The sequence below is a fragment of the Dermacentor silvarum genome, chromosome 6 (genome assembly GCF_013339745.2).
Source record: "Dermacentor silvarum isolate Dsil-2018 chromosome 6, BIME_Dsil_1.4, whole genome shotgun sequence".
Taxonomy (NCBI): domain Eukaryota; kingdom Metazoa; phylum Arthropoda; class Arachnida; order Ixodida; family Ixodidae; genus Dermacentor; species Dermacentor silvarum.
The window spans coordinates 162259369-162285766 of NC_051159.1; the positions used below are offsets into that span (position 1 = coordinate 162259369).

The following is a 26398-nucleotide window of genomic DNA, read 5'->3' on the forward strand; positions in this document are numbered from 1 at the left end:
AGCAAGTTATAAAATAAATTAATTTAGTACAATAATATTAGTCACATTAACGTGGGTTGTAAGCATTTTAATGTTTCCACGATGTACACGGAATGTGTACTAGACTAATTTGTATTTAAATACGTTTCGCGTTATGCCACGAGGGGACGCTCGCCCTCCTCTTTTTTTTCTGGATTCGATTGGCACGGCTCGATACGTGCTTGCTCTAGCATTTCCGAGCACCGATTGGTGTGCGCTTGCTTTTCTCACTGGGTTTCCAACAGATCGCTCGTTGCTCCTTTGCTCTAGATTGGATTGGTGCGGCTTGCTACGTGCTTGCGCTCCCATTTCCGATCAGAGATTGGTGTGCGCCTGGTTTTCACAATGGGCTTTTAACAGATCGCTCGTTGCTCACGCTAAAGAAAAGCTGCGAGTAGCGCGCGCATCCAGCTACAAGACGAAGTGAGCGTCGGCTAGCGCATAAATGGTTTGCCGCGCGCTTACCGTGTAAGCACACAGGAATGCCGGAAAGCACACATACAAGGGTCAGAAAACTACGCTTTATTTTCTTTTACTTTGCGATACACCTCCATACTGGCAAGCGTCGAGCGATGGCTTCTAACAACCGCAGGAAAGAGTCTTTGTAGTGGCTAGCCCGAGCGATCCGTGGCTTCTAACAAACGCACGAAAGGGTCTTTGCAGCGCACGTGGATGTTGACTGCCACCACATGCATCCCAGGTGGGACTCCAGCATCGGTGCAGTTACCCTGTACCCATCGCTGACGAGGGAGCGCTTCACTTTTTGACAATAACTTTCTTTTTTAACACGAAAGTGTTTTATGCCGGGGTCCACCAAGACTTCACTGACGTATTTCCGTCACGGAAATACGTCATAGAACATAATACAAAGAAAGAAACCAGAAGAAAAAGTTCCACAAACATGCAAAATTTGGAAATCGAACCCACGACCTCTCGGTCCGCGACGATAGATCGCCGAGCGTTTAACCCATTGCGCCACAAACGCATTTGCAGAGAGCTACACAGACGCGCCTTATATATCTAACACTCCTCCGTGTACCCGCGCTCTTGCTCGGGGCGGTGCCGCCGCCTACGAGCAGAAAAGAGAAGTACTGCATTATGACACTAACGCGCACCGACAGTGAACGCTTCGGTGGTCTCAGCACTACGACGCCTCGATGCCAGCATTCGAAGGGACGCTGGCATCAAGAAGCACTACCAACGCCACCTAGGTGGCGTTCACCGTACTCAGCACAGCAGAGCGTGGCCTCCGCAATTAGCTCTGAAAATGTTCCTGAAGTTGATCGCGGAGGCTGCAATTACGACGCGCTGTACGCGCTGATTTGACTCGGTGACGATTCAGTTACGTGCTTTGTCTTGCGCGTTGTATTAGTGTGTCAGTTACGTGCTTCGTCTTTCGCGTTGTGCTAGCGTGTGCAGCGTAGTGCAGCTTCCATGTGCACGACGGTTGCTCATGGTCATCGACGTTGGTAGTCGTGATGGAGGAGACGTGCCACCAGGCGTCAGCGTGGGTGCATCAACGCCTAAGGGCGCTTTAGCCACAAAACACCAATAGACATTATATATCAATGTGCAATAAACATTATTATAAACAAGTTATAGAGGAGGCTATGAGCAAACACAGTCAGCGGTCAGCGCCAACACACCCAGTGCAATGGCATTTTGTCATCACAAGCACAGCACACTAAACAATTGCAACACCTTCCTGCGTTCGAAGTCTAAATTCCTAACTGCACACAAGAGCCCTCACCCACCAAAATGCGATTGCTGCGCTGTCGTTACGATATCCATCTGCGATCGCTGTTAGCTCAGCAGCAGAGGCAATCGGCAAGCACATTGGAGTGAACAACACACTCAAATTCTGCGCACATGCGCACGGAGGCACCTTCAATGGGCAAGCGGTGACAAGCGACGAACTGTGTCGCTGGGCAGCACGATCGTGTTCGCAATGCATCGCGGAGACTTCGCGCACGCAGATAAACTGGTGCATTTTCATTGTGCTGCGTCACTACGGACCCACAATACCGCACAGCCATTTTGCAGCGACAGCCGTTGCTCCCGTCGCTATGGCTAAAGTGTCGTTTCAGATGGTAAAGCGGCGGCCTTAATAGCCGCCGCAGTGAAGCACCTGCGGTGAACAGCCATGCCGCAGCGCTGCGTTGCCATTCCCCTATTAGACAGGGGATGGGCAGATCGTTGTCATGACTGACTTTATCGAACATAGCACTGCAGCGCCCCTGGCGACTGCTCACCGCATGAACTCCCTCGTGCGTGTGACCCTCTAGAATGTATCCGCTTGTAAGCTTTCGCCTCACTGTCGCCACTCGCGGCAAAAAAGTACAAAATTTAATAATTCACTATATGTCCGTTTGCCATCACAAATTTACAGCATTCAAAACAAAAAAACCGATACTTTAAGAAGTAAAATCTTGGTTATTTTATTTGTTGTATCTCAAAGTATTCGATTGAGGGAAAGTATAGGTGCAAGAATGCACCGCATGTGCCCTGTTCGCATTCGACGGAGGATAGAAAGATAATGCCCGGAAAAGGAGGCACGCCCTTGACGCGCCCGAGAAAGGCGTGGCAAGCGGCTCACGGCAAGTGTGCAGATAGACAGCGGGACAGTGACGGTATTGCTAAATTGCGATAATACGTTGATAACAATACGCGGCGCTGGCGCGTTTTGTTGCGCAGTCCTCTGTGCTTGAAGCCCGGCAGCACTGTGCCGCACAGGGTGCGCTCATGTTGTCATACGCGGCTTTATCTCGACATTTCTTTTTGCCTGCTGTTATTGCACGTTCTTTGCTATCTTCGTTCACTGACTGCCATCGAGCAAACTCGGGTAAAACTCGGGTGAACGAGAAACTCGGCGCATCCTGCATAGCACCCCAAGGCCGGTATTTTGTAGCGATGCCTTTCCGATGCTAATGCCTTTTCGCGCTTTTCGCGCTTGCTCAGTGGTCAGAGCGACGGTCTGCTCACGATAACAACGGGATCAGCCGGCCGTCAGCGGTGGATGATAAGACTAGTATAGAACAAAGCCTAACGCATCGCTACAAAATACCGGCCCAATACTGCCTGATTATGAGACACACCTTAGTGGGGGGAGTCTAGAATATTTTTGACCAGCTGGGGTTTCATGGTACATGGGTGGTTTTGCATTTTATCTCCATCAAAATGTGGTGATTTGATCCTGTGACCTCATACTTAGCAGCACAATGCCGAAGTCACTAAGCGACCACGCCCAGTGAGTACTAAAGAAAAAAATAATGTAGATGCATTTGTAAATGACCTTCCTGTTATACAAAAGGATTCACTCGTACCATGACAAGAGGCTGAGTAAACTGTAAAAGATGCAAGAAGAAAGATTGGTGGCACTGCCAACTTGATGTTCCCACATCGCCTTGCTGTGACGTCATCAATTTTGCTGGTGTCTGCTCGAACTTAGGTATTTTTTTTACAAACAAACGTGTTCTTCATCGCATTCCAAAAGAGCCAAAGACAGACATTATAAAGCATCAAGAACTTTTAGTGAACCAAAACGACCCAGGTTCGTGAATATAATTGAAATCATAGATGTCATCACAATGAGGCATCAGCACTGGGGCATTGGGGCGATATGCAGAAAATGGAACATTGAACTTCATTTTCGCATCTAATAATCAACCAACTGCCAAGAAATTAACAGAAATAGAGATTTAAATAGATGCTTTTTCAGTTTAAATTGATTTAGAGTGTTTTAGTGCCTGCTTAATACAAAACAAGGAATACACTTGGCTCAATATAGGATAAATTGCATCACTGATTCTCATTAAGGTGGTTTTGTCAGTATAGCAGAGGGTATGCACTGAATGATCCAGAGGAGAGCCCTGCCACCTCCCTCTCACCCCCTAATTTCGAATTATTTTATAAGCAGCGATCCGGTTTCTGCATATTAAGAGACACAATGCCAAGGAGATTCATCCCGAGCTTGTTACGGTATGTCGTGACCGACACCGCACACAGTCCAGCTCGCCATCAATCTCTCTGGAATTTTGTCCCTTGAAATGCCGAAAGCCTGGGTCACTGCCCATTTTTAATCAACTTTCTCAATGGACACTGCTTGCAGTACTACATTGGCCATAATATTTTTATTCTGTTAAAACTAGAAAGATGTGCACTCATGTTGACGCCTAATGTGTACACCTGCTTCAAATTTATGGTACCGATAACACCAACTTTCTGAGCCCCCCCTCGTATATCAGACATATACTCTGAAAAGGCACATTCTGCATTTAATTGGTTCATAAGTGATACCGAAATTTTCTCCCAGTCCCGGTGCAGCTGCAAGGTCTCTGAGGTGAGACATTAAATTCATCATGTCTGCTACTGAAGCCACTGTGCACCAACTGATCAATGGAGAAAACGCTTGCATTTGCATCAGCAATGTTTTTCGTCAGCTCCTGGAAATACATTCTCACCTCATCAGCCACTGTGCACCAACTGATCAATGGAGGAAACGCTTGCAGTTGCATCAGCAATGTTTTTCGTCAGCTCCTGGAAATACGTTCTCACCTCATCAGTGACACTTGATCACGATGAGGCTAGACGATGAATGGCCAAATAATTAACCTTTCGAATTCCGGCTGTGGTATCTCCAGTCTCATATTGATTCTGAAAACAGATGTCAGTATTAAAATGTCATGCCGCGATACGTCCAAATCAACAATCAAAAGATCTACATGGACCATTTGGTTGCCATAAATGGATGGATATAAATGACTGGTCGCAAACATTAAAGTGTGGCTGCTCTTGCCACTGGCAGTGTGAAGTGGGCAAATAATTAATTTTCAATTTCTCACCTGTTTTTTGTGCTCATCTACTGAACTGTTGTGGCCACATCTTAAAGGCAGATCCTTCATATAAAATCACAGTGTTGCATTTTTTACACCCCATCTAACTGTTGCTACAACAGCTTGCTTCACTCTCGAAGTATTCCACACAACTGCTCCACCAACAAAGCATATTGTTCCAAGCTTGTGGCAAAGCGTCATTTAGTTCCCAAGGATGCGCTGCCCTTTCATTCTTTCCACTTTATAAAGTGCGAATTCAAAGCAAAAATAACTTATTGACATAGCTGTATACTTCTATAGTCACAAAAATCATTGGTAATTTTTGACATTTATGTTGTCGATAACGCATACATGCTGCATACATACAGTGGGACGACACGGCAAATATGACCAAGCATGTTATTCCTTTACTGACTGCACACGGTGAACATATTGCTAACAGATCGTTTATTTTTGCAGTTTTCAAGCACAAGGACAAACAGACTCAAACATGACAGCGCTGTGTCACGTTTCATTCAGTGCGTCAGCGGTCTTGAGTGCTGCAAGAGCGATTTGTCCCCAATTAGCTCATGAGACACCTGCACTTGAAAGAAGTGAGTGAAGGAGTACTGTGAATTTCTACTGAACCAGATTTCAGATGCCGAATCGACGAGCGCACTGTCAGCTGAAACGGATGTCATGGCTTAAGATGTACTATCGACCAAGAAAGTTTATGGACAAAGGGATCTGACAAAAAGCTGAATATCCCGGCAGCCTCAAAACGCAGCCTGGTATTCCCATTTCCACCCTCTACAAGTATATGCGAACAATATTGTGATGTACGGTTTTACTGGCTACTTTTAAAGGCTGCTCGGATATTTAGCGTTTTCTGAGATCCCGTGTTCCGTAAACTTTCTTGGTCGATAGTACTTGCCCTTGTTCGGTTACTAGTGTATTTCGCTTTCGAAAGTTATCTTTGCCACTGGAAACAGCACAGAGCTCGCCCGTTAAACTTGAGTCACCCGATACCGCAAAATTCACACACGAAACACGCAGCTGTTCACCACCCGAAGTCCCACACGGTTCATTCACCGCAACACACACCACACGAAGTCAGGAGTGCCATATTTCAAATCGCTGTAGCGCCAAATGGAACTGAAAATTCATTTCCATCGGCAGAGTTTCTCAGCTGGGCTCGTTCACTCGCCGGTAATGAACTCGACGGATGGGCTAGGCCTATGCGTAATGTAAACAACATCGGTGGTAGGCGAGTGCTGATTATCCAGACTTCGGACTTCGAAAGCCTGTTTCCATTCGTTTTGAGTACAAGAAAATATACATACAACTAGCACAGGCGTTGCCGCAATCATGATTCGGGGCGATGTTTTAGCAGACGATCGCATTCAGACCACGTAATGACAGTCGGCGTCGTTCGAACTCGGCATGAATTCACGTCGCAGTGCCACAACCCAGGGTCGTCGGTCGTGTCGTTGTTGGCCTAGTAACACAACACTGTCTTTCAGGAACACTGTAACGCGCGTTGTGTGTCCAAAGAATTCGGGTGATTGTCAGTTTCGACGCCTTCGCATCGGCGGCCGCCATAAAGCGTAGCAGTCAAACGCTTCGCGGCCTCTGATTAGTGGACGCCGGCGGCGATTTGCAGCCTGATTGGTGGACGCCGGCGTCGCGTCGCTCCGCGTCGCCGATCTTCTAGCATCGACAGCCGGCAAAGTCTCCATGCGTCGGGACGCGTCACCCTGTTCGCGACTGACGCTTTTGACGCATTTGACGCACTGGTGCGTGCCGACGCGTGCCGAAGCGAGTGGTGGGGCCTTAAAGGGAATTCGTAGACCACCCCTGTGGCAGATTTTCCGTAAGTCATGCCATATTTCCTGCTACAGCCTTGACGCCCGGTCTCCTCGCGAGAGGTTCTCGAGCAGAGTGATTCCTTACGTTCATAGAGTCTCCCATAAGCTCAGGAATTTCCACACCCCCACCCCCAACACCCCCCCACTCCGAGGAGAATCCCGACACACCCCCTCAAAAAAAAATTATTCCAGACCAACCAGCCCCCACCCCCTCCCTTTATAAAGACAGACACTCATCCTAGAAATAAAATACGCTGATCTCAGGCGCTGTCGAAATCGCTTTAACAAATTTTTACTATTTGCGGAGGTGGACGATACGTGACCCTAATTTAGAGGTACTATTCTGATGTTCAGTGCGCAGACCACAGTGCGCAGATGACAGTGCTACACTGCGACGTGCAGGGAGCTGAGAAACCTTGACATCGCGCCAAACGCAAGACACGTCCGTGTGATTTCATCTATGCTACTTACCGGCGCTCAGAGTGGCGAGCCGTACTATAGGCATGGATAACCGGTGGACCATTAGAGTTACAGAATGGATACCAAGAGAAGCGCTGTCGAGGACGGCAGAAAGCTAGGTGGGGTGATGAAGTTAGGAAATTTGCAGGCGCAAGTTGGAGTCAGCTAGCGAAAGATAGAGGTAATTGGATATCGGAGGAAGAGGCCTTCGTCCTGCAATGGACATAAATATAGGCTGATGATGATGATGATGATGATGATGATGATGATGATGATGACAAGAGGCATTTTACTGTCGTCACCGGTATACCAATGTTCGGCCGTACACGCTCCGTAGCACTGGAGCTGCCCCTATTCAGCGCTATGAACACTACTAGATCTCTTGTGCCGATACCGGTATTGATAAATGACATTGTACTTGGATATTGTACTTTGTTTTGAAAACGTCTGCACTTTGTTGTATCAAAGAACCCCAGGTGGTAAAAATTAATCCGGAGCCCTCCACTACGGTGTGCCTCATAATCAGAACTGGCTTTGGCGCGTAAAACCTCAGAAAGAAGAACACTTTTTTCTGCATAGAAAAAAGAACCAACTCTGTGCAATCAAATGAGAACTCTAATCGCTGTCCTTTATGTTCTTGCCATTTTCAAACATGGTGACAGAATGCCAGGGGTGTTTAAATGTAGTATTGAATTTATAAACCCAGCAAAACGAAGCACATATTTTATCCTTCCATACAGGGTTCGTTCGTGCCCGCCTGTCTGTGCCCGCTTCTCTCCATTTTCGTTGTAGCATTTCTTGCGCAACATCAGCTCGACATGAACCAACAAGGGCGAACTCCCTTGTAATGTGTGGTTTAATATGCTTGCTTAAAAGGTTAATTAGTGTAATTCAGCTAATTAGCAGCTTTCCCGTCACCATCTGATGAAAAAAAGCGGGCTAGTTTGCACTTAGTCGTGCAAAGCTTAGGCACAGCGAAAGTGCCAATCCTCAAGTCTTACTGGCTGCTACTGCTAGGTATTAACTTGGTTGCTGCTAGGTCTTAACTTGGTTTAACTTAACTACGCATGTAAGGAGGTATTCTCGAGCGATTATTTTTGGAGGTACCTTCCCTTTTGCGACATTTCGCTTGACAAGCGCTGGACGCGTCGGTGCCTACGAGCGATAGCGTTACTGGCATGCCACAAACGCAGGCAGGCAGGCAAGAGCCGTGTCTGTGTCGGGCGAAGCGCGTGCGCACCTGCGCCAGCGGTTACTAGGCAACGCTGTTGACGTCATCGATACTGCTTCGGCGCATGCGTGATTAGGCAACGCGGGCGCCGGCGGCAGCAGCCCCGCGCGTTGCCTCGTTGGTGCTGCTACAATTTCTTTATCTCGCTCTCATTTTCTCTTTCCCTCTCCCGAGCATTGCGCGTGCCGCGCGCATAATCTCGTTCCCTCTCCTTAACGTCCCATGTAAGGGCAACATGTGCACGGCCCGGATAGGAGGCGAGGGCCGTGCAGCAGGCGAGGCGAGCTCCGAGCTCGCAGATCAGCAACGGCTGATTGCGAGGGCCCAGGACGCGGCCCGAGCTCATTGGCGCTGAGCCGTGCTCCCTCAAGGGCTGCAGAAGATAGCGCCAACCTTTCCCTTTCCCTCAAGAACCACTTATCATCATCAAGGCATTCTGGAATGAGGATGCCTCTCCAAAGCTGTATTTACATAATAAAGATGTTTATTCTCTCTCTCTAGGAACACTAAAAGAGAGATGTTGGTAGAATTCGGGCAAAGGAATAGGCTCAAAATAATTCGATTCAGCGTCTGTTCCGAGCAACCGAAAGCACTGTTAAACGCTTCCGGACTACTTGACGCGCTAACACATGTGCAGCATCCACGAGCCCCCAGCTTTCCCTTCATTGCCACAGGAAGTTGTCCGCGAGCTCACCAAAAGTATGTGCGTCGACAGGGTGGGTAGAAAAAAAGTCGCGTCGAGAAAATTCAATTCATTACGTCCCAGTCTACCACTCATTAAGGTGGATTATGGTGGATTAGGGTTGATTAAGGTGAATTATGGTGCAATAAGGTTGATTAAGGTCGACTAAGGTAAATTAAAGTGGATTAAGGAACACTAGGTTGGATTAAGGTGTATTAGGGTGCATTAAGGTAGATTAAGGTCAACTAAGGAGAATTAAGGTGTATGAAGGAGGATTAAGGTGGATTAAGGATGACTTGGGTGGATTAAGATGGGTTAAGGTCGATTAAGGTGTAATATTGAGGAATAGGGTCAATTAGGGTGGATTAAGGCCTAATAAGGTGAAATAAGGTGTATAAGGAGAATTAAGGTGGCTTGGGGTGTCTTTGTCTTGATGCGTTATTTGCATACCTACCGGCTGTTCGAAATTACGCTTTACGGAATTTTTAGAATCGCCTCTGGCAGGTGGCATAATTCTTATCGTTGAGTTGGGTTATTCGAAGAGGCATACATTCGTTGCACGAGATCAAAACAAACATTTGACTAAGCAACAAAAATTAATTAATTATCTTCTTAGTTAATTACTTTACAGCACATATTGCAATTCACGAATTGCAGCCGGTGAGCTTGCCAGGCGTATCCACTTGAAATGAATTTCCATGATGACACCACTTTGGAGATATGCGATAATAAACTCGCTGTAAATGCACTGTTGTTCCACTTACTTTTTAACCAAAATGTTGTTTTATACATTCAAACACACAAGTAACTGGAACGCCCATGTATTTCGTCCCACACTTTGGGAAATAACATCTCGCAACTGGTGTCATCGTGGAAATTCATTTCAAGTGGATGATTCTTGCAAACTCACCGGGCAAAATTCGTAAATTGTTACATGTCGTAAAGTTATTAACGAAGCAGTTCATTGGCAATTTTTTGTTAATTATTTAATATGTTTCGATTTCTCGTGCTACTAATGTCCGCCTTTTTGAATAACCCAGCTCAACGATAATAATTATGCAACCGGCCACAGGCGATCTTTAAAAATTCCGTAATGCTTAATTGTGAACACCTGGTATATAGTCATACATGTATATAATTTCGTCATTTTAGAAGAACACATAACAGCTTCGCTGGTCGTCCTTCTTGACAGAGTGGAAGGGCACTAAGTTTTTTTATGAAGGCTGCATTAATGACCAACGCACAAGTGTTGATTGGAGCCTACGAATCGTGGACTCTGACATACGAGCAACTTGAGTGTAACTTTTATGCTCCTATACAACTTTCTGTGGCAATCAAGGAAAAGCTATATCTGGAGGCAAAGTGCGCCATAATAAAAGCGCTCACGGTAACACTCCCACATTGTCATTCGCGTTCGTTTAAACTGGGGAAGAGAAGAAATGAACATTTTGCCAACAGTAAATAAAGCAACATACATCACCGAGTGCTAAATTTGTCTTCATTTGCTGCTATTAGAGAGTTTTAGAATTAGGGATCCGAGACTTTGGGTCCCCAAGCCGCGATGGGTAGGCTGCTTGTGGGTTTAGAGGAGCGCCAGAGTTCGAGAATTGGATCAATGCAGACAGCGCTGGGTCAAGCGCTCGGGAGGCCGCAGTGGAAAACATTAAAGGGTGCTTGCAAGCAAACACGAAGAACAGCTTTTCTTAGGTGTAAAAACGAACAGATTGCATTTTTAAGCATAAAGAGAAACAATAAAATGTAATAAACGTAATCACCGTGTTAGTACTATGAATTAAGCGTGTTGTATATCCTCCATTTTGGAGCCAAAGCATCCCCGCGTTGGGGGCAGCCGACGATGTGGCCAGGTGAACTCCCCCACCTAAAACGGCACTGCTGAAGGTCGCTGTGGCAGAAGCGACGGACACTTGACCCCCTCAAACTATGCGCGAATGCCTTGCGGGCGCGTTCTACGAACAGCGACAGGCGGTGCGGTGGGGCCCTTCAGGTTGGGAGCAGGTCGCTTGCACGTGCGGGGTGCAAGAAAGCCTGTTTGGCACAGTGTATGTACCGAGTATGTACTCGAGTATGTACCGACTAGCCCTCCCGAGTATGTACCAACTAGCCCAAGCCTCTACGATCTTGTTTCTTTCTCTTTCTCTCTTCTCTCTTCCCTTTCCCCTACCCTCTAGTAAAAATAAAAGAGTCTTCTTGATGCACTCGAAGCGAACGGGCGTCCGTCATTTTTCCATAAGTGTAAAGTCTCCGTCTCTTATTCTACCATAAAGCATGCTGTTTATCACCAAGGACGGCTTGTGGACCCACGCTATTTGTCAATTTTTGTGTCTTGGGTCCACGCGAATGCAAGAACTCATGACCGGCTTGGGTTGTGCGCATGCGCACTTTCGGCCCGCTATTTTCGTGAAGTCGCTTGGGTCCCCCATTCTAAAACTCTCTATTTGCGTGTTTGGGCAAACGCTGATTCCAACAGCACCTGTTCGAAGAAACCACAGGCGCTGTCAAGCTACTACGAACATCTTTGGTGCCGTAATAGAAAGTTTTGCCCAAGTATACCTTGGTATTTAGGTTAATTTGCGAGAGTCATCGCACTCCGCGATAAAGTACGTTTACTATGACTGAGCGTAACTGAGTAAACTGCTTTATCGAGTAACCCGAAAAGCCTAGAAGGTTGATCTGAACATGCGACTAGAAGTTACCACGCACAAAGTCGCCAGCACACCATTCTTCTTTGAGTGTGACCGTTAAATAATAAAATATTAATCGGATATTACGTGCCACAACCGCTATCTAATTGTGAGGCATTTCGTAGTGGAAGGTTCCGGGTTAATTTTGAATACCTGCTTTTTTTAACGTGCATCCAATGAACGGTACACAAGCGTTTTTGCATTGCGCCCCCCCCCCCCCCCCCCCTTATCGGAATGGAGCGGCGCCACCGGGATCAACCCGCGACGTCAATCGCAACAGGGCTACCCTGTGGGTGGAGTGTACAGGTTAAAAAAAGCAAAAGACAAAAACAAAGGAAGAAGAGTTCAATAACCTCGTCGCACCCATGACCCTGCGTGTGACCCCCTCCGCGGCAGTGTCCTATCAGTCTTATCCGCTTGTCATCGAGCGCGCTGGGCCTCAGCTGTCCAGTACAGAGTACAGTCGGCGTCACCCTTTGTGGAGCGCGGGATCGGCGACTTCCGGGGCGCTCCGGAGGTAGCCAGTGACGTCTAACGCTAGTTGCTGGGCCCGACGTATGACGGTAGGTGTTCGTCAAGTTTGGGCTCAGCAACTACCGTTAGACGTCGCTGGCTAGCTTTGGAGAGTCCCGGAAGCCGCCGTTCCCGCCCTATACAAAGGGTGACGCCGACCGTACACACATCACTGCCTTTGCTTCAGCGAGCACAGTGGAACAGGTGCGTATTTCGTTTTGTCTTAGAATATAGTGTGTGTGTAATATTGAAACAACAGCCTTGCCCCTGCAGGCGTGAACTTTTGATAAGGTACAAAAAGCAGCGTGAACATGCCAACCAGCTAGTTGTTTCTTGCGCTTTTTTGAATACGTCGTTGCAGATTTAATCAGGCCGTGAGCCCAAGAGGAATCCCAACCGACCACCATACTTGCTCAACTGGACGCATGGACCCACATTTCCGCTCTTACAGTGAAGCTGTATTTTGCTACCCCGGCAAATTTTATGCGTCCATGCGTGTACACCGTTGCGTTGACAAAGAAACATTTTCGTCTCCAGAACTAGTGCAATTTAGAGTTCCCGCGTAACAAAATTACGTTTTCTTGTGTGTTCAAATTACAATCCGGTGCTGTCATGTCTGCATGTTGCGTGTAAGTCGTACTTTGCAAGTTTTATGAGACACTTTGCTTTGAGAAATTGCATTAGTTCAATAACGCACTTGCGCCAGGTGGAGGGTCTACAAAAATTAGGATCTATGCTGCACTCCGTCACACCTGCCAATGTCGATGCAAATAGGTCGCGCAGCTTTGGGCGAAAAGCGGCTTCAGGACTGAATTGTCACCGACATCAGCAAGGGAGCATGGGAGCAGCGATTGGAGTACGACTATCTTTTGAGGGAACAAACATCGGGAAAGAAAAAGGCGTTTTTTAATTAAAGCGAGACACAGTTTGATTCATTCAACGAAAATAAATTTTCTAATCAATTTTATATACGCATGGCGAGAAACGATTTTCGCCATGCGTAAATATTTTACTTGATCATTATCAATGAATACCCTTTTTCAGCGCCCATCGTAAGAGCGCCTACCGATAGCGGCGGGTGTTGACGCCGTTATCACTTGCAGTGGAAATCAGCTCTTGAAGTGGGCAGAAAGGCGCGCACGTAAAGTTCACCTGTTACAATACGCCACCCTCATATGTTGTGTTGCTTTGCATGCTTGTCGACGTTTCTCTGAATTTGATACGCGGGTAGTTTCATTGCTTCTTAACCTGTTCAATCAAAAGTAATAAGCTGCGACCGCCAGATCATTGTTTACTTTAGTTGTTTTCGTGGGACAGCGCTGGCCGATGGGCTTGGCGTCCGACGAAAGGACGAGCACTCTACGCCCAAAGCGTTCGTCTGCCTCCAAAGGTGGTATGTTCTGTGCAGCGATGCAATTTCGACACCCGTACGGCTCAACTTTTCCTGCATCGCTTTCCGCGCTGAAAGCTCGAAACGCCCATGAAGTCGAATGGCGGGGCATTTGAATATACAGCTATAATGGCAGGCCTCCGAAAACAAATTTCGCGCCTTTGAGAACAAAATGACGCCAATACTGTTTTCGAGGGATATACGTCAAATTATTTGTTCTACCGCCGGAAGTCTTCTCTCCTCACACAGATGGAGCTAAGCCCCATGAACCGCTAAAGCCCCTGAAAGAAACTTTTTCCAGGGGCTTTATGAAGCGCCGATGAACCGCCATGTTTTGAACGTATGGGCGTCTACGGAAGTTTTGCTACCAGGGATATTTACCTTGCAGCTGCGTGCGTGCGTGACGAAGGTGTGCATACGATGTATCTGTTCTTGATGAAATCCAGCGTTTGATTACGTAAGCCCGTCTGGCCGGGAAAATTCATGGCGGGAAATATTCAGCGCCAATAAATCGTTAAAAACAAAAATTGGCCGCATATCTGCTTGCTTCGCTGCAAATGACCTCAAAAGACGATCGTCTTCTGCCGCCCTAATACGTAACACCCTTTCTTGTCTCCACCCACCCCTCATGCTCTTCTCCTCCGCTCTCACTCCTCCCATGATGGATGAATTGGAGGTTTTGCTGAAGTCAATTCGAATTTCCCGTGCTCGCCCTGCTCTCGCGCCATCTGTTGAGACCTTTTATTACTGTTGGCCTAAAGCCTAAGTTCGCCGAGTGCCGGTAGCGTCGTATGCGCTCTGCTTTCGATGTTTAGTTCGGGCTGAAGCGAGAGACGGCACAAAGGTCAATTCACTCACTGCTGCCGCGCCTCCTCACTATAGCGTTCTGACAATGAGTTTCCGCGGTCATCGAACCAGATGTGTTCATGTTTACCTGTGCGCGCATTACACCATGCTTGTTAATTTAGTTAGTAAGCCAATGTTTACAAGTTTATACGGCTGATAAAACCACCATCCTTAGTTCGTATAGTTGTCTACTAATTTGCTATCGCAATCGATGCTTCGCCTTTTGGCGAAACTGCGACTTTTTTTTATTGAAACAAAGGCTTTGCTAGAATGTGGTAGGTATTCATTGTCTTTCCTATGAAATTCTGCAAATCCGATCGCAATGTAGACGAAACAATTTCTTTCTTTGCGCACTTGTATAGGAGGTCTCGAAATGAGACACCTTCTAGACATGCGGAATTAAAGTTACCCTATGCATCTTTTTCTGCTAGGGGGCGTAAAAAATGCATAAATTTCATCCAGCCTGCAGCACAAGTTCAGCAGCCCAACTTCATCATCGAGCTAGAATAGACCTACTCGCCCATCGTTTTTGGTAGACGCGAACGCGATCACCTTCAGATCGCGTGCGTGTTTGCGTGTTTCGCATTCGCGCGTTTGCGCATCTAGCCACCATACTCTACAGGCCAACGTTACTCTACTAGGTCCAGTAATTGAACTCTCGGCAGGCGCCGTATATCGTGGGAGCCCCCCGTGTCCTGGCTTGCCGCCTCGACACAGGTGCAGCTCTGTGTTGGCGAAGGCGCTCGCATCCTCCGACTTCGCAACTTACGACGCAACCAGTGTTTTCAGCGATGCCTTTTTAACACGAAAATATTTTATGCCGTGTTTCACGACTGATTTCCGGCAACGAATGTGAATGTGACGTCGGCTCCGGTGCCAGCATCTAGGAGAGGTGAGGCGAAGTACTTCACCGTGACACTAACGAGCGCCGACATGGAGCGCTTGGGTAGTCAGAGCGCAGCGGAGGCTCCAACGTGGTGTAGCCATAGAATAAAGAACCAAGTGCAAACATCTGGCTTCGTGACTTTGTAAACTCGTCATTTTAACTGAGGGCCCCGTGTCACTGTAAATCCGGCGTCGGCGTCGGTGTCGGCTTCGGCGTAAGTATCGGCATCCATGGCGGAGAAATTCATCCCGAACCACCCCGACCACATAGACCCTCCGAGTGGCGCAAGGGGTTAGTGAACAAAAATTGAATTTTTCAAAGTAAAATCCGTCAGAAAAATTGTAAACCAAGTCTTCATTACAACCTACAGACATGATACCGTCGGACTGTAATTGGAACATACGAGAAAAAAAAACACAGCATATTCACGAAGTGAATGATGATGAGTGGGCGTAGCACCGGGGGATCATTCGGGTAAACCACAGCTACAGACGAGAGATAAAGAGAGCGCGCGTCGGGAACGAGAGAGAAAATTACACCATCTTCCCGTAGGGGAACCCTGAGTAGTATGCGAAGCAGCCATGGGGTCGACTCAAGGTAGTTTTATCAGCTGTATAAACTTGGACATGCAGCAGCACCAGCAACGCGCAGAACTGTTGTCGACGCCGTGGGCGTTTTGCCCGCGTTCGCACCGAACGCGCGCAAAGTGGAACCGGAAGTGGAACCAGAACGCCATCTAGTGAACACTTCATAAAACTACAGGTGGCTACGGACACCCAAAGCCATCTATTGAGCAATTCATAAACTAGAGGTGGCTACATACTACTACTACTACTACTACTACTACAGAGGAGGAAACGACCCACACCCTAAGGAGCTTCGCCCCTAAAAATTTGCGTGATAAGCAGCCAGGAATCTTTGAATGCCATCGCGTTCCACTTTCAAAAGCAAAGCTTAGGCATCCTCCAAATCTGATGGCGTGCGGCTGAAAAGCAGCGCTCACGCAATTTTTTCAACGAAGCTTTGTGTGATAAATGATAAAATAAACAATATTAAAGTGTCCGACGGCAGGATTGGAACCCAGGACCACTAGTACAGAAGCCCCACATTGAAACCATTAAGCTACGGACGCGAGCACAGACGCACGCTTTAGAACGCACTAACCAATTTCTTGCGGGCAAGTCAGCACGTTGAGACGCGTGGCGCGTTTCAACGGCCGCTCGCCAACAGGATGCCGCGCGCGAAGCAAACATGGAACACGGTCGCCGTTCCTAGGGGGCCTACATGCAAGCGCTGTGCGTTTGCATGTAGGCTTCTTAGCTGTTCCGCAAATGGTGCCCCCTTTGCTGCAGCAGACCATGAGTTCATGAAGAAAACATGCAACAGCTTCGGTGAATACACGTTTCACCTTCGCGTTCTACCAAATCCTATGACAGAGGGATAAACCATAATTTTTAAATATTTGTATAACCTCGCGCTGAGCAGATTGATTGCAAAACTTTACTGAGATGTTAAAATGCTGCGGCGCTCCCCTGGAGTGCGCTGTTGGAGTCCTTAGTCTAGGGCGCCAGTAGCCCTGGCCATCCGCTGCGCTCTACTAATCAGCTGTTGCTGATTATTGAACATTGGTTAAATAGTTAACTAAATAGTTCTAACAGTACAGTTGCTACTAATCAGCAGTTGTAGTGGTCAGCAGGCGAACCGGGTGAATATTTAATACTTAAACAATTCATGGAATAGTTATTTCGTGATAACAGTTCCTACTAATCAGCAGTTGTAGCGGCCAGCAGGCCAAGCTGTTAATTAATCAATTACTACTGATAGTTGCTACTAATCAGCAGTTGTAGTCAGTACGCTAATTGGTGCACTTCTTTTAAAATCGTACGAATAAATCCAAGACACCTCCTCGATATATCCACACTCTCAGCACTTTATTTCGAGATGAAAACAAATGAAGCCAGCACTATTTTCTTTCATCAGAGCACCACCTTCACAAGTGCAATGTTCAAACCTACATGAGCTTTGCTCGTTGCGAGCAAGCTTTACTTGCACATTCAAGGCACGTTCTCGCTGCAGGAAGCGCGCATAAAAATGCATTCGCTTCACTAAATAAAATTTGACGATACGTGCCCTAAACTCCTCAAAGTGCACACAGCATCCGACAAGCACCGAGACTGCAGCAAAACACACATGTATACACACCGACAAACCACGTGTTCGCCACCCCGTCAGCGCCGTGCTGACCGAGCAAAGAGCGACAGCAGCTCCACGAAATGAGAGAACTGGTGGCGAGTCCACGCAGTGAAAAAAAAAAAAAAAACTGAACCTAGTCTAGTAACGTTGACTGGCTGCCCCAACCAAATATCACAAAAAAAAAAAGAACAGCACAATGGTAGGCTTTACGCGAACGGGGTTCAATGTATATTGATGTGTGTTGTTCGTGCCAGTCATGAGTACTTTATTCATTGTTCACGAATAATTACTCCGTTACTATTAATGAGCCAACCTTCAAAAAATTTACATAAATGATAAAGTGTCAATGAAGAAGTGTTGAACCCACCGTGGTTGCTTAGTGGCTATATAGAGTTGGGCTGGTAATCACGAGGTCGCGGGATCGAATCCCAGCCACGGCGGCCGCATTTCGATGTGGGCCAAATGCGAAAACACCCGTGTACTTAGATTTAGGTGCACGTTAAAGAACCCCAGGTGGTCGAAATTATTCCGGAGCCCCCCCCCCACTGCGGCACTGCCTCATAATCAGATCGTGGTTTTGGCACGTAAAAGCCAATAATCTATTTAGGAACTTCCGGTGGAAGTCGTGGAAATGACCGATAACCGTTTTTAAAGCAGCCTATGTCCCTTGTGCGGTCATTCTTTTTCTCGTCATAAAAGATGCTGTGTGACAATGAGTACCAGCGCGAGGCATTGCAGCAATTCAGACGGAAACCACTTCGAATGCGGGTCTAGCTTATCGCACTAGGAACGAGCCATCATCGCCCTCTTTTGCCGACGCGTCAGCAAATTTAGGCGCTCATCTTCAATAATTGATCTAACGCGAGGCCCTGGCTTTGAACGTCCGTAAGATTAAATTAAATTCTGTGGTTAAGGCTGCCAAACTCATCATGTGATTATTGTGCACGCCGTAGTAGGCACTCCAGATTAATTTTGACATCTTGGGGTGGGTTTTTTAACGTACACCTTGGTAATTCACAGTAAACAGCGGCGTTTTTGCATTCCGCCCCCATCGGAAGGCAGCAACCGTGGCTGCAGGATCAAAACCGCAACATCCCACTACCCCGACAGAGAGAGATAAAACTTATTGTGTCCATGATGGGGTCTGGGGGCGGCGGGGGTTGGGAGACTAACCCCCAGGCCTCCCCTTCCTAAGACGGCGGCCAGCCCTTGCTTTCTGGCGGCATCTTCGGCCATCCGGACGACCCAGAGCTGCTCTTCTGGGTCCAAGCTGAGCAGCACAAGTCTCCCACCGCTCGGCCATAGTTATGATGCGTGTAGTGTTAGTGCGGTGGGTGTTGGTGCTGTAGCTCGGGGTTGGTACCCCGAAGCTACACAGCGCAACACCATAGCCGAGGTATGTGCGTAAGAAGCACAGCATACGAACCAACTAGGTTTATGCTTGATGCCGCTGCTATCGCTTGCACGCGGACGCGTTGTCACGAGGTAAAATTCTTAAATTTCACGTGCTTTCTGTTTTTCTCACACAACCTGCACAAGAATTGCATCGCTAATTTATATGCTGCTACCGTTACAGACATCCTCCACAACTTCTGCATTAACATTAGGCAAGTAAATAAAAGTCAGTAATAAAGTTGATACATTATTTGTGCATAACGAAAAAGTACCCTATTAACTAGCATAAAAACGCTCATCACTACAAGTAGGCGCCGTTTTCTAATGTCCTGTGCTTTTTTTCGCTTCTTATATAGTGACATTGATTTGCGACAGCTGGTACAACTATAATCTGCCACGCTTCTATATGGCAGCCATGAACTGGCTGAACGAACAGTCACGACGGCGCCCAGCCTATTCTTATTGCATTCTTGCCGCCAGTATTGACTTGGCTCTGTTGTCAACTGCCTCAGCACCAACACTCAGACTCGACGTGCGGGTCTTGCCAACAGGTGGTGACCGGGGTTTTTAAGTGCGCTTGCTCTTAACGCGTGTGCGAGAATAAAAGATTTATAGGACCATAGGTTGAACTTGTGGGGCTTCAGAAGCTGTGGGCACCGGTGAAAGAGCTGTGTTTCAAATATTGGCGCCTACGCAATGCCTTAACAGGATTCTACAGCCTACCCATGCGCCACTTAGTGCATTGCACACATTTGGTACAGCAGCTGGCATAACTGGTATTCTGGCTGTATTATTGCATGGTGTGGGCTTTTCCGTCCATAACGTCCCCACACAAGGGGACAGAGTCTTTCTATTCGTTTTGTCTATATATTGCACGACAACAGAAAGAGCAACAGCTGGTCCGCTTCGGAGTGGTGTCACATTCTCGCTTAAATTATTGTTTTGAGCAGGTTGGTACACGCTAAACTGCAGCAGAACAAAGAAAAAAGAAAGAAGAAAAGAGAAAGAAACAAAGCAAGCAGGTTATGTAGAGATATAGACTAGAGAAGGGTTATTCTAGTAACACACGCACGCATATTATCTGGCTTCACTGATGTGTGTATATCTGTGATTTGTTATGTTTTTGTCAAATTCAGCTGATTTAACGGGCTCACATGCTAACTCTAACAATGAGCCCCCTTATAAATGCACATGCTGCCAACAGGGCACATACAGAGAACTGAAGAGACAACCGGTCGAAATGTCGGGACCCGTGGAAGAGAAGCGAGACTCCGCGCAGGAGGCGATCGACGCCGAGGAATCGTCAGCCTTCTACGACTCTTTGATGTACCACAACCGCGAGGCCATGAAGGGGTTTCTGGAGCGGTACAATGATTCCTTCTTCGCGGTTGAGGATGGTGACCGGTATGCGGATCGCCAGTGGCTGGACGTCGGCTGTGGGCCGGGAAACTTCACTAAAAACTACTTGCTCCCACATGCACCTTCGTCCTTGCGAAGACTGGTGGCGGCTGATATCTCACAGGTACGGAATTGTAGAACTGTTGCTTGAACAAGTTAATCGCCGCTAACAAGGTATTAAGGTGGGCTAGTTGTGGATACTTGATTCGACAGCGTTTTTTTTTCTTTCTTCTTTTTTGTTGTTGAATAGAACATGCATTGAAAGAGAAGTTAACACCCTTTGGGTTGCATCTTGTCCCCAACCTATTATTGTCATATCTCTTGCTTGCGTTCAGTTTCTTGAAAACTTTGCGCTCGCTATTTTTTTGCCAAGAGTGCAAAGTTACGCTGATAACACGCGTGCCGTTCGTGAGCTTGAAGTGCCGGGCGCGCAGCGACAAAGAAAGGAAAGGAACGCAAGACAGATGAGGACTAATTTGGGGACAAGATAAGCCCCAAAAGGTGCAAAATAATATGAGAGTATAAAGAATGGCGAGTTCGAATGAAAGTTATTAGCACTATAGGCGGTCCAGGAGGCTGTCCTCCCGAGTGCTCGCACATATATCCAATAGCTACATTTGCATTGCAAGGATACCTGACAATGACGTAAGATTATTCTATCTGTGGAACTTGCTATAAAAAGTATGTGCAAATGTAGTGTTCTCTCCTTTTTTTTTTGGAATGCAATTATTTGAAACAAGTGTTGGCATCGCCACAAAAGAAGCACATAACAAAACATGCTTCTCTTGCAAGAACAACTATACCTTAATTTCTGACCAGTGTTGATGGCTGTTATTCAAACAGTTTTCTTTCGACCTCCGCGTTAAGCTTACCACTCATTATCCACATGAACTGGTATATTGCAGCCCCATACACTGGCAATATGAATCCTCAGTGCGTTTTTCACGAGATTGCAGTATGGTTCTTTTAATAATTAATAATTGATCGATTGATTTAAATATTGATAGACATTTTCGAAATATCGAGAAAATCACCAGCCCTTCCCCTGTCGAGAAAATGGGGGTAAGGTTGTCGTGTGGGTATCTGACCTTCGTGGTGACTTTCTCCCTTTCTCTCTTTTTCCCCCTCTCTCTCTTTCTCTCTCTATTTATCTTTATTTCTCTCGCTCATTCTCTCTCTCTTTCTCTTTCTTTCTCTTTCTTTCTCTCTTTCATTCTTTCTCTTAATTTCTCTCTTTCATTCTTTCTCTCTCTCTATTTTTGTCTCTGGTATGTGCCATTGAGCTTGGACCCTTTCTGCACTATCACCAGGATCGGCCCACTTTTCAGCGTGACACCACCACCACCACTGCCCACACTTGCGAGCCTATAAATCTTCGCTTAAAACATAATTGAAATAACCGATCAAGGCTGAGCGATTGAATGATCGACCTACCGACTGATACATAGCTGAATAATCAATGAGTGGACTGACTTCATCGATCAATCGAGATCTGCTGCACATTTCAAGAGGACACAATTTGTACAGATTCTTCTGATCAATCGATAAGTCAGTCAACCAGTTCCTTGATTCAATTCAGCGCAGTTCAACACAGTTGATAATCTTTGCCGACTCTTGCTTTCTCGCAGGCAATGCTGGATTATGCCGCAAGAGAGCATGCACACCCCAAGATTGCGTACCGCTTTCTCGACATCGTAGACGACAAAGCCGTGTCCGCGTTTGCCGAGCGCGAGGGTCTCTTCGAGCGCGTATGCTGCTTCCTGGCGCTGCACTGGATCCGCGACAAGGCCGCTGCCCTCAGAAACCTGGAACGTCTCACGGCTCCCGGGGGACAGTGCTTGGTGGTGTTCAACCCACGCGTTGCAATGCAGCAGCTACTACATGCCATGATTGAGTCCGGCAAGTGGAAAAGGCACGAACACGTGAGTGACGGATCTGTAGGCTGGTGCCGTAGAGATTATATGCTGAAGCCATAGCTAAATAGACGAAAGGTACGAACTTTGGCGGCCGTGGTTATGGCGGTGTTGAAGCCCCGCGCACTTGCCAGGCAGTGCCGCTTGAGAGTCTTTTACGTTATTAATGTGCAAGCATTCTTTGGCGAGCACCCCAGCAATATCTCTCCGTCACGCGAAAAGTGTGATGCCTTGTATCCGCTCTAAAATGCGTAATTTGTGAAGACAATAAGTTGTTATAATAGTGTAGTGTAGATGGTTACCGATAAGCAACAGCGATAAGTCATAAGCAACAATCGAAAGCGGGAAAAATTATCAGAGAGAATACACATGATCAGACTTATGTATACTCATAGGGATACATAGGGCTCCCTAGAAAATGCCCGGAAAAACCTAGTAAGGGTGGGACGACTTAAAATTGGGGGCGGGGGGGGGGGGGGGGCAACTTGAAATTTGGGGGTGCGATAATTTAATTTACTTTGGAGGTGGGAAAACTTAAATTTGAGAGTGGGGTTACTTGAAGCTAGTGGTTGGGCCAACCTAAATTTGGGGATGGGCGAACTTGAAATTTGGGGGCGGGTCAACTTCAAATTTAGGGGTGGCCCAACTACCAATTCGAGTTCAGTCAACTTGAAATTTGGGGTGGGCCAACCTAAATTTGGGGTTGGGCCAACTTGAAATTGAGGTTCGGGCCAACGAGAAATTTAGGGGGCTACTTGAAATTTGGGGGTTGGCCAATTGAAAATTTGGGGATGGCCTAGCTTGAAATTTGAGGGTGGGCCAAGTAAGATTGGGGGTGGGCGACATTGAAATGTTGGGCTGACCTAACTGAATGTTGGGGTTGAGCCAATTTGAAATTTAGGGATGGGCCAAGATAAATTTGCGGGTGGGCCAGCCGTAAATTTAGGGGTGGCTCAACTGAAATTTGGGGGAGGGCAACAGAAATTTGGGAGATGCTTGCGTATACTTGGAGAACTCCAGCGGAGTTTCTGCATGCTTTTGGTGTACACTGGTGTTTCTCCAAGCGCTCATCAATTCTGTGTCTCCGAGGGATGCAAACAGACGAGCTATCTTTCTGATTAGTTTGGGCCCTTGAGGGTCTTGAAGATCCCGTGAGGGAAGCCCATCTTTTGTAGGCCGCGAAGCTATGCGTTTTTCTCCTTTTCGAATAGCGAGACAAACGAATGTAAACGATAAAAACGCTGTACCAACGTCAGTCGAAGTGACAACTTTATTTCCGTGTTAAGGAAGCAGTGGAAAAAACTTGTATTATTTCGGTCAAAGCTAAGACCCGATAGGATGGGTCTTTCTTTGTGGAATGATATCTGGATAGCGCAGCAAAGCACGTACACGAGAAGAAACAAAGACGAAGACAAGCGCGACAAGCGCTTGTCTTCGTCTTCATTTCTTCTCGTGTCCGTGTTTTGCTGCGCTATCCGGATACCATTCCGTGATGACCGACCAACAAGCCCATATCGCCACCCTCGTCGATTTCTTTGTGGACTTCACTCATCCCATATTCTTAGGTTGGATGTTTACTCGGAACATTTCCTCGACTACATCAAGTGATGCACTGCGCTGCTCCACGAACAAAAGTCACTGCTTCTCGTTCTTCAGCAATTTTTATTACGAGCAACCGCTGGATAAACACACCTTCACTCTAGAGAAATCAAGTATACCACGAGAGCGCCTAAGTACAACATTTTTCACATTGGAGCTGGCGTGAAGTCACAGAAAACGTTCTGAAATACGGCATACCTTCTTTTATAGGATATCCGTTATTGGCCGAAGCAGAAACGGGTACTACACGTATTCTAATGCCCATGATGAAGCCATCTTAAACTAGTTGGCTGAAGCCTTGATGCATTCCGTTCATGGCAGCTAAAGAAATGCTGTAGAAAGAGTTTCCCGACGATTATGATACTCCCTAATGCGAAATTTCAGCGCATCTCTATACGTGTTTTCATATCGCGTTGTATTATGATTATATAGATACACGGTATATATTAGGAAGAGAAGGCTGTGAGTAGCGTAGCTGGCGTGGACAATCTGTCTCGTGCGGCACATTGCAAACGGGGTGAAGTGTGGCGCGACTGCCTTGATAATCGGGAGATTGCGAGAGGCCACACGTGGGAGTCGTGTGGGCGCGATTCACAGCAGCCGCCGCCAACAGACCTTCGCTAATGCAGCGCTTTGTTTCATACAGACGACGCGTACTACTCTGGCGCCATATCGTAGCCATCGTCACCGCACAGCTGGTCTTGCGCGGCACTACGCTTTTCTTCTCATGCGTTTATTCCTCCTACGACGAGAGCGGCCATTCGTCACAGGGAAATCGTACCACCAGTGTCAGCGACGACAACAATCAAGGGAGCGTCACATCCAGCCTTACTCGTAGCCACTCGCCATCGCCCTTTGTGGGAGCAGTGATCCCCGTCACACGCTGTCACCGCTGACGGACCTCAACAGCTGACACCGCGCACGTGCATAGCCCTCCCTACTTCGCACCACTGTCAGCTGGCTGTCAGCTGTACTTGCAAACGGTCACAAACTCCATTAGACGCAACTCGCCCGAACTGCCTTGTTCCACTGACTGGAGTGCATGCCCGCCACTTAATATTGACTTCTTATGGCTTATAACCAAAACTCTTCCGCATTCATCCGTGAGCAGGCTTCTCATCAGTGGTATACCTAACAAGAATCGCTACCTACTCGATTTCAGATACCACAAATCATTCCTTGAAATTAGACACAACACAATTCTTATACAGTATACATATAAGCATTATGCCCTATAGCAAACCTTCATCGAACAAGAAATGAAAGAGCGGTGTGTTTATAAATGTTATAATAAATTTTGCTTTCAATGACAGGCTCTCAAATCGGCTCTCCCGGAATCCTGGGAACTTTACGACGTCAACACCATGGTGTCAAAGCTTCAAGGACTAGTCGCATCCACAAGCCTGGTGGCCTTGTCGTGTGAAGTTGTGCCTCTGCAGGTCGTTAGCCCAGAAATCGACCTAGAAGTGCGTACGTATCACAGACCTTCCTCGAAATATTTCAGAGCCTGAAATCAGAGGATAGGACAGAATGCATAGTGGCCACACTTTTAGGCAAGCCAACTCAATTAGCCCTGGGAGGTCCTATTTTGTTGTCTTTTCCTAAACGTCTTCCTTTTGATTTGTGTATATTTCACGTCATAGTGACAGGGGCGCATTGTCGACACGCCTCTTGCTCCCTTATTCTTTTAAGAACACAATAGCCTGCGCCTCCTTGTATTTTGGGATTTTGTCTTTATTACAGTAGCTGCTGTGGATGCAAAAGATGTGTTTTTCGAATGATTTTTGTCGATCATAAGAAGAAAAGTATGTTGTTTAGTTAAAATCACTCATTTGACAGAGTTACTGCGATCTGAAAGAAACTGCAGTACTCCTCGTTTACGCACCTAGGGAAACAAACAAAATTTACCTATCTGCAGGTGCTCTGTGTGCCCATGTACCAATATATCGGCACATGAAGAAAGAAGAGCAGGCTGAAGTGGAAGAGTTTGCCAGAAACTTGGCTCTCCAAAACGGCTGCGTGAACTTCTCGGTTACGGGCATAACGCACCAACTTAGGTGCGTCATTCACGCCCGCAAACCACGGCTGCCGAATTGAGAAGATCCAGTTACATCTAGCAGAAGACTTCTGTGTAGTGTCTTCAAGCTCCACCACTGCCAACAAGACCGAGAGTTCAAATCAATTTCAGAAGTGTAGAAGCTCAGGCCAGTTGGTGTAGCATTGTAATTGTTTCACACCACGCCAATGAAAGTCAAGAACTCGGAATATTGGAGGTTGCCACGAAGTTGTTCCAGATGTGTAAACGCACCCTGCGAAGGTTTGACGGAAAAATAAAATGTTTTTCGTGGGAAGTGGTAGTTACCATGACTATACGAGTCTAGTCTAAAGTCTAATTAAAGTGGTAGAGTGATGCTAGAGAACATCTAAGGCGTCAATGTAATCGCGAACAGAGCGTTATTAATAGAGAAATTTAGATAAATGCAGGACATCATTC

The 26398-nt window shown here is 46.9% G+C and overlaps 1 protein-coding gene across 1 annotated transcript in view; it reads left to right on the forward strand.

Annotated features, from left to right (window-relative positions):
- LOC119456320 (juvenile hormone acid O-methyltransferase-like) overlaps positions 1–26036 on the forward strand; it is a 58576-nt gene extending 32540 nt beyond the window's left edge. Inside the window, exons 4-5 of the mRNA XM_049669726.1 lie at positions 25218–25374; positions 25823–26036. Of these exons, the coding sequence (XP_049525683.1) occupies positions 25218–25374; positions 25823–26001 (336 nt within the window). The 3' untranslated portion in view covers positions 26002–26036. The remainder of the gene's footprint in view (positions 1–25217; positions 25375–25822) is intronic.
- The last annotated feature ends 362 nt before the right edge of the window (positions 26037–26398 follow it).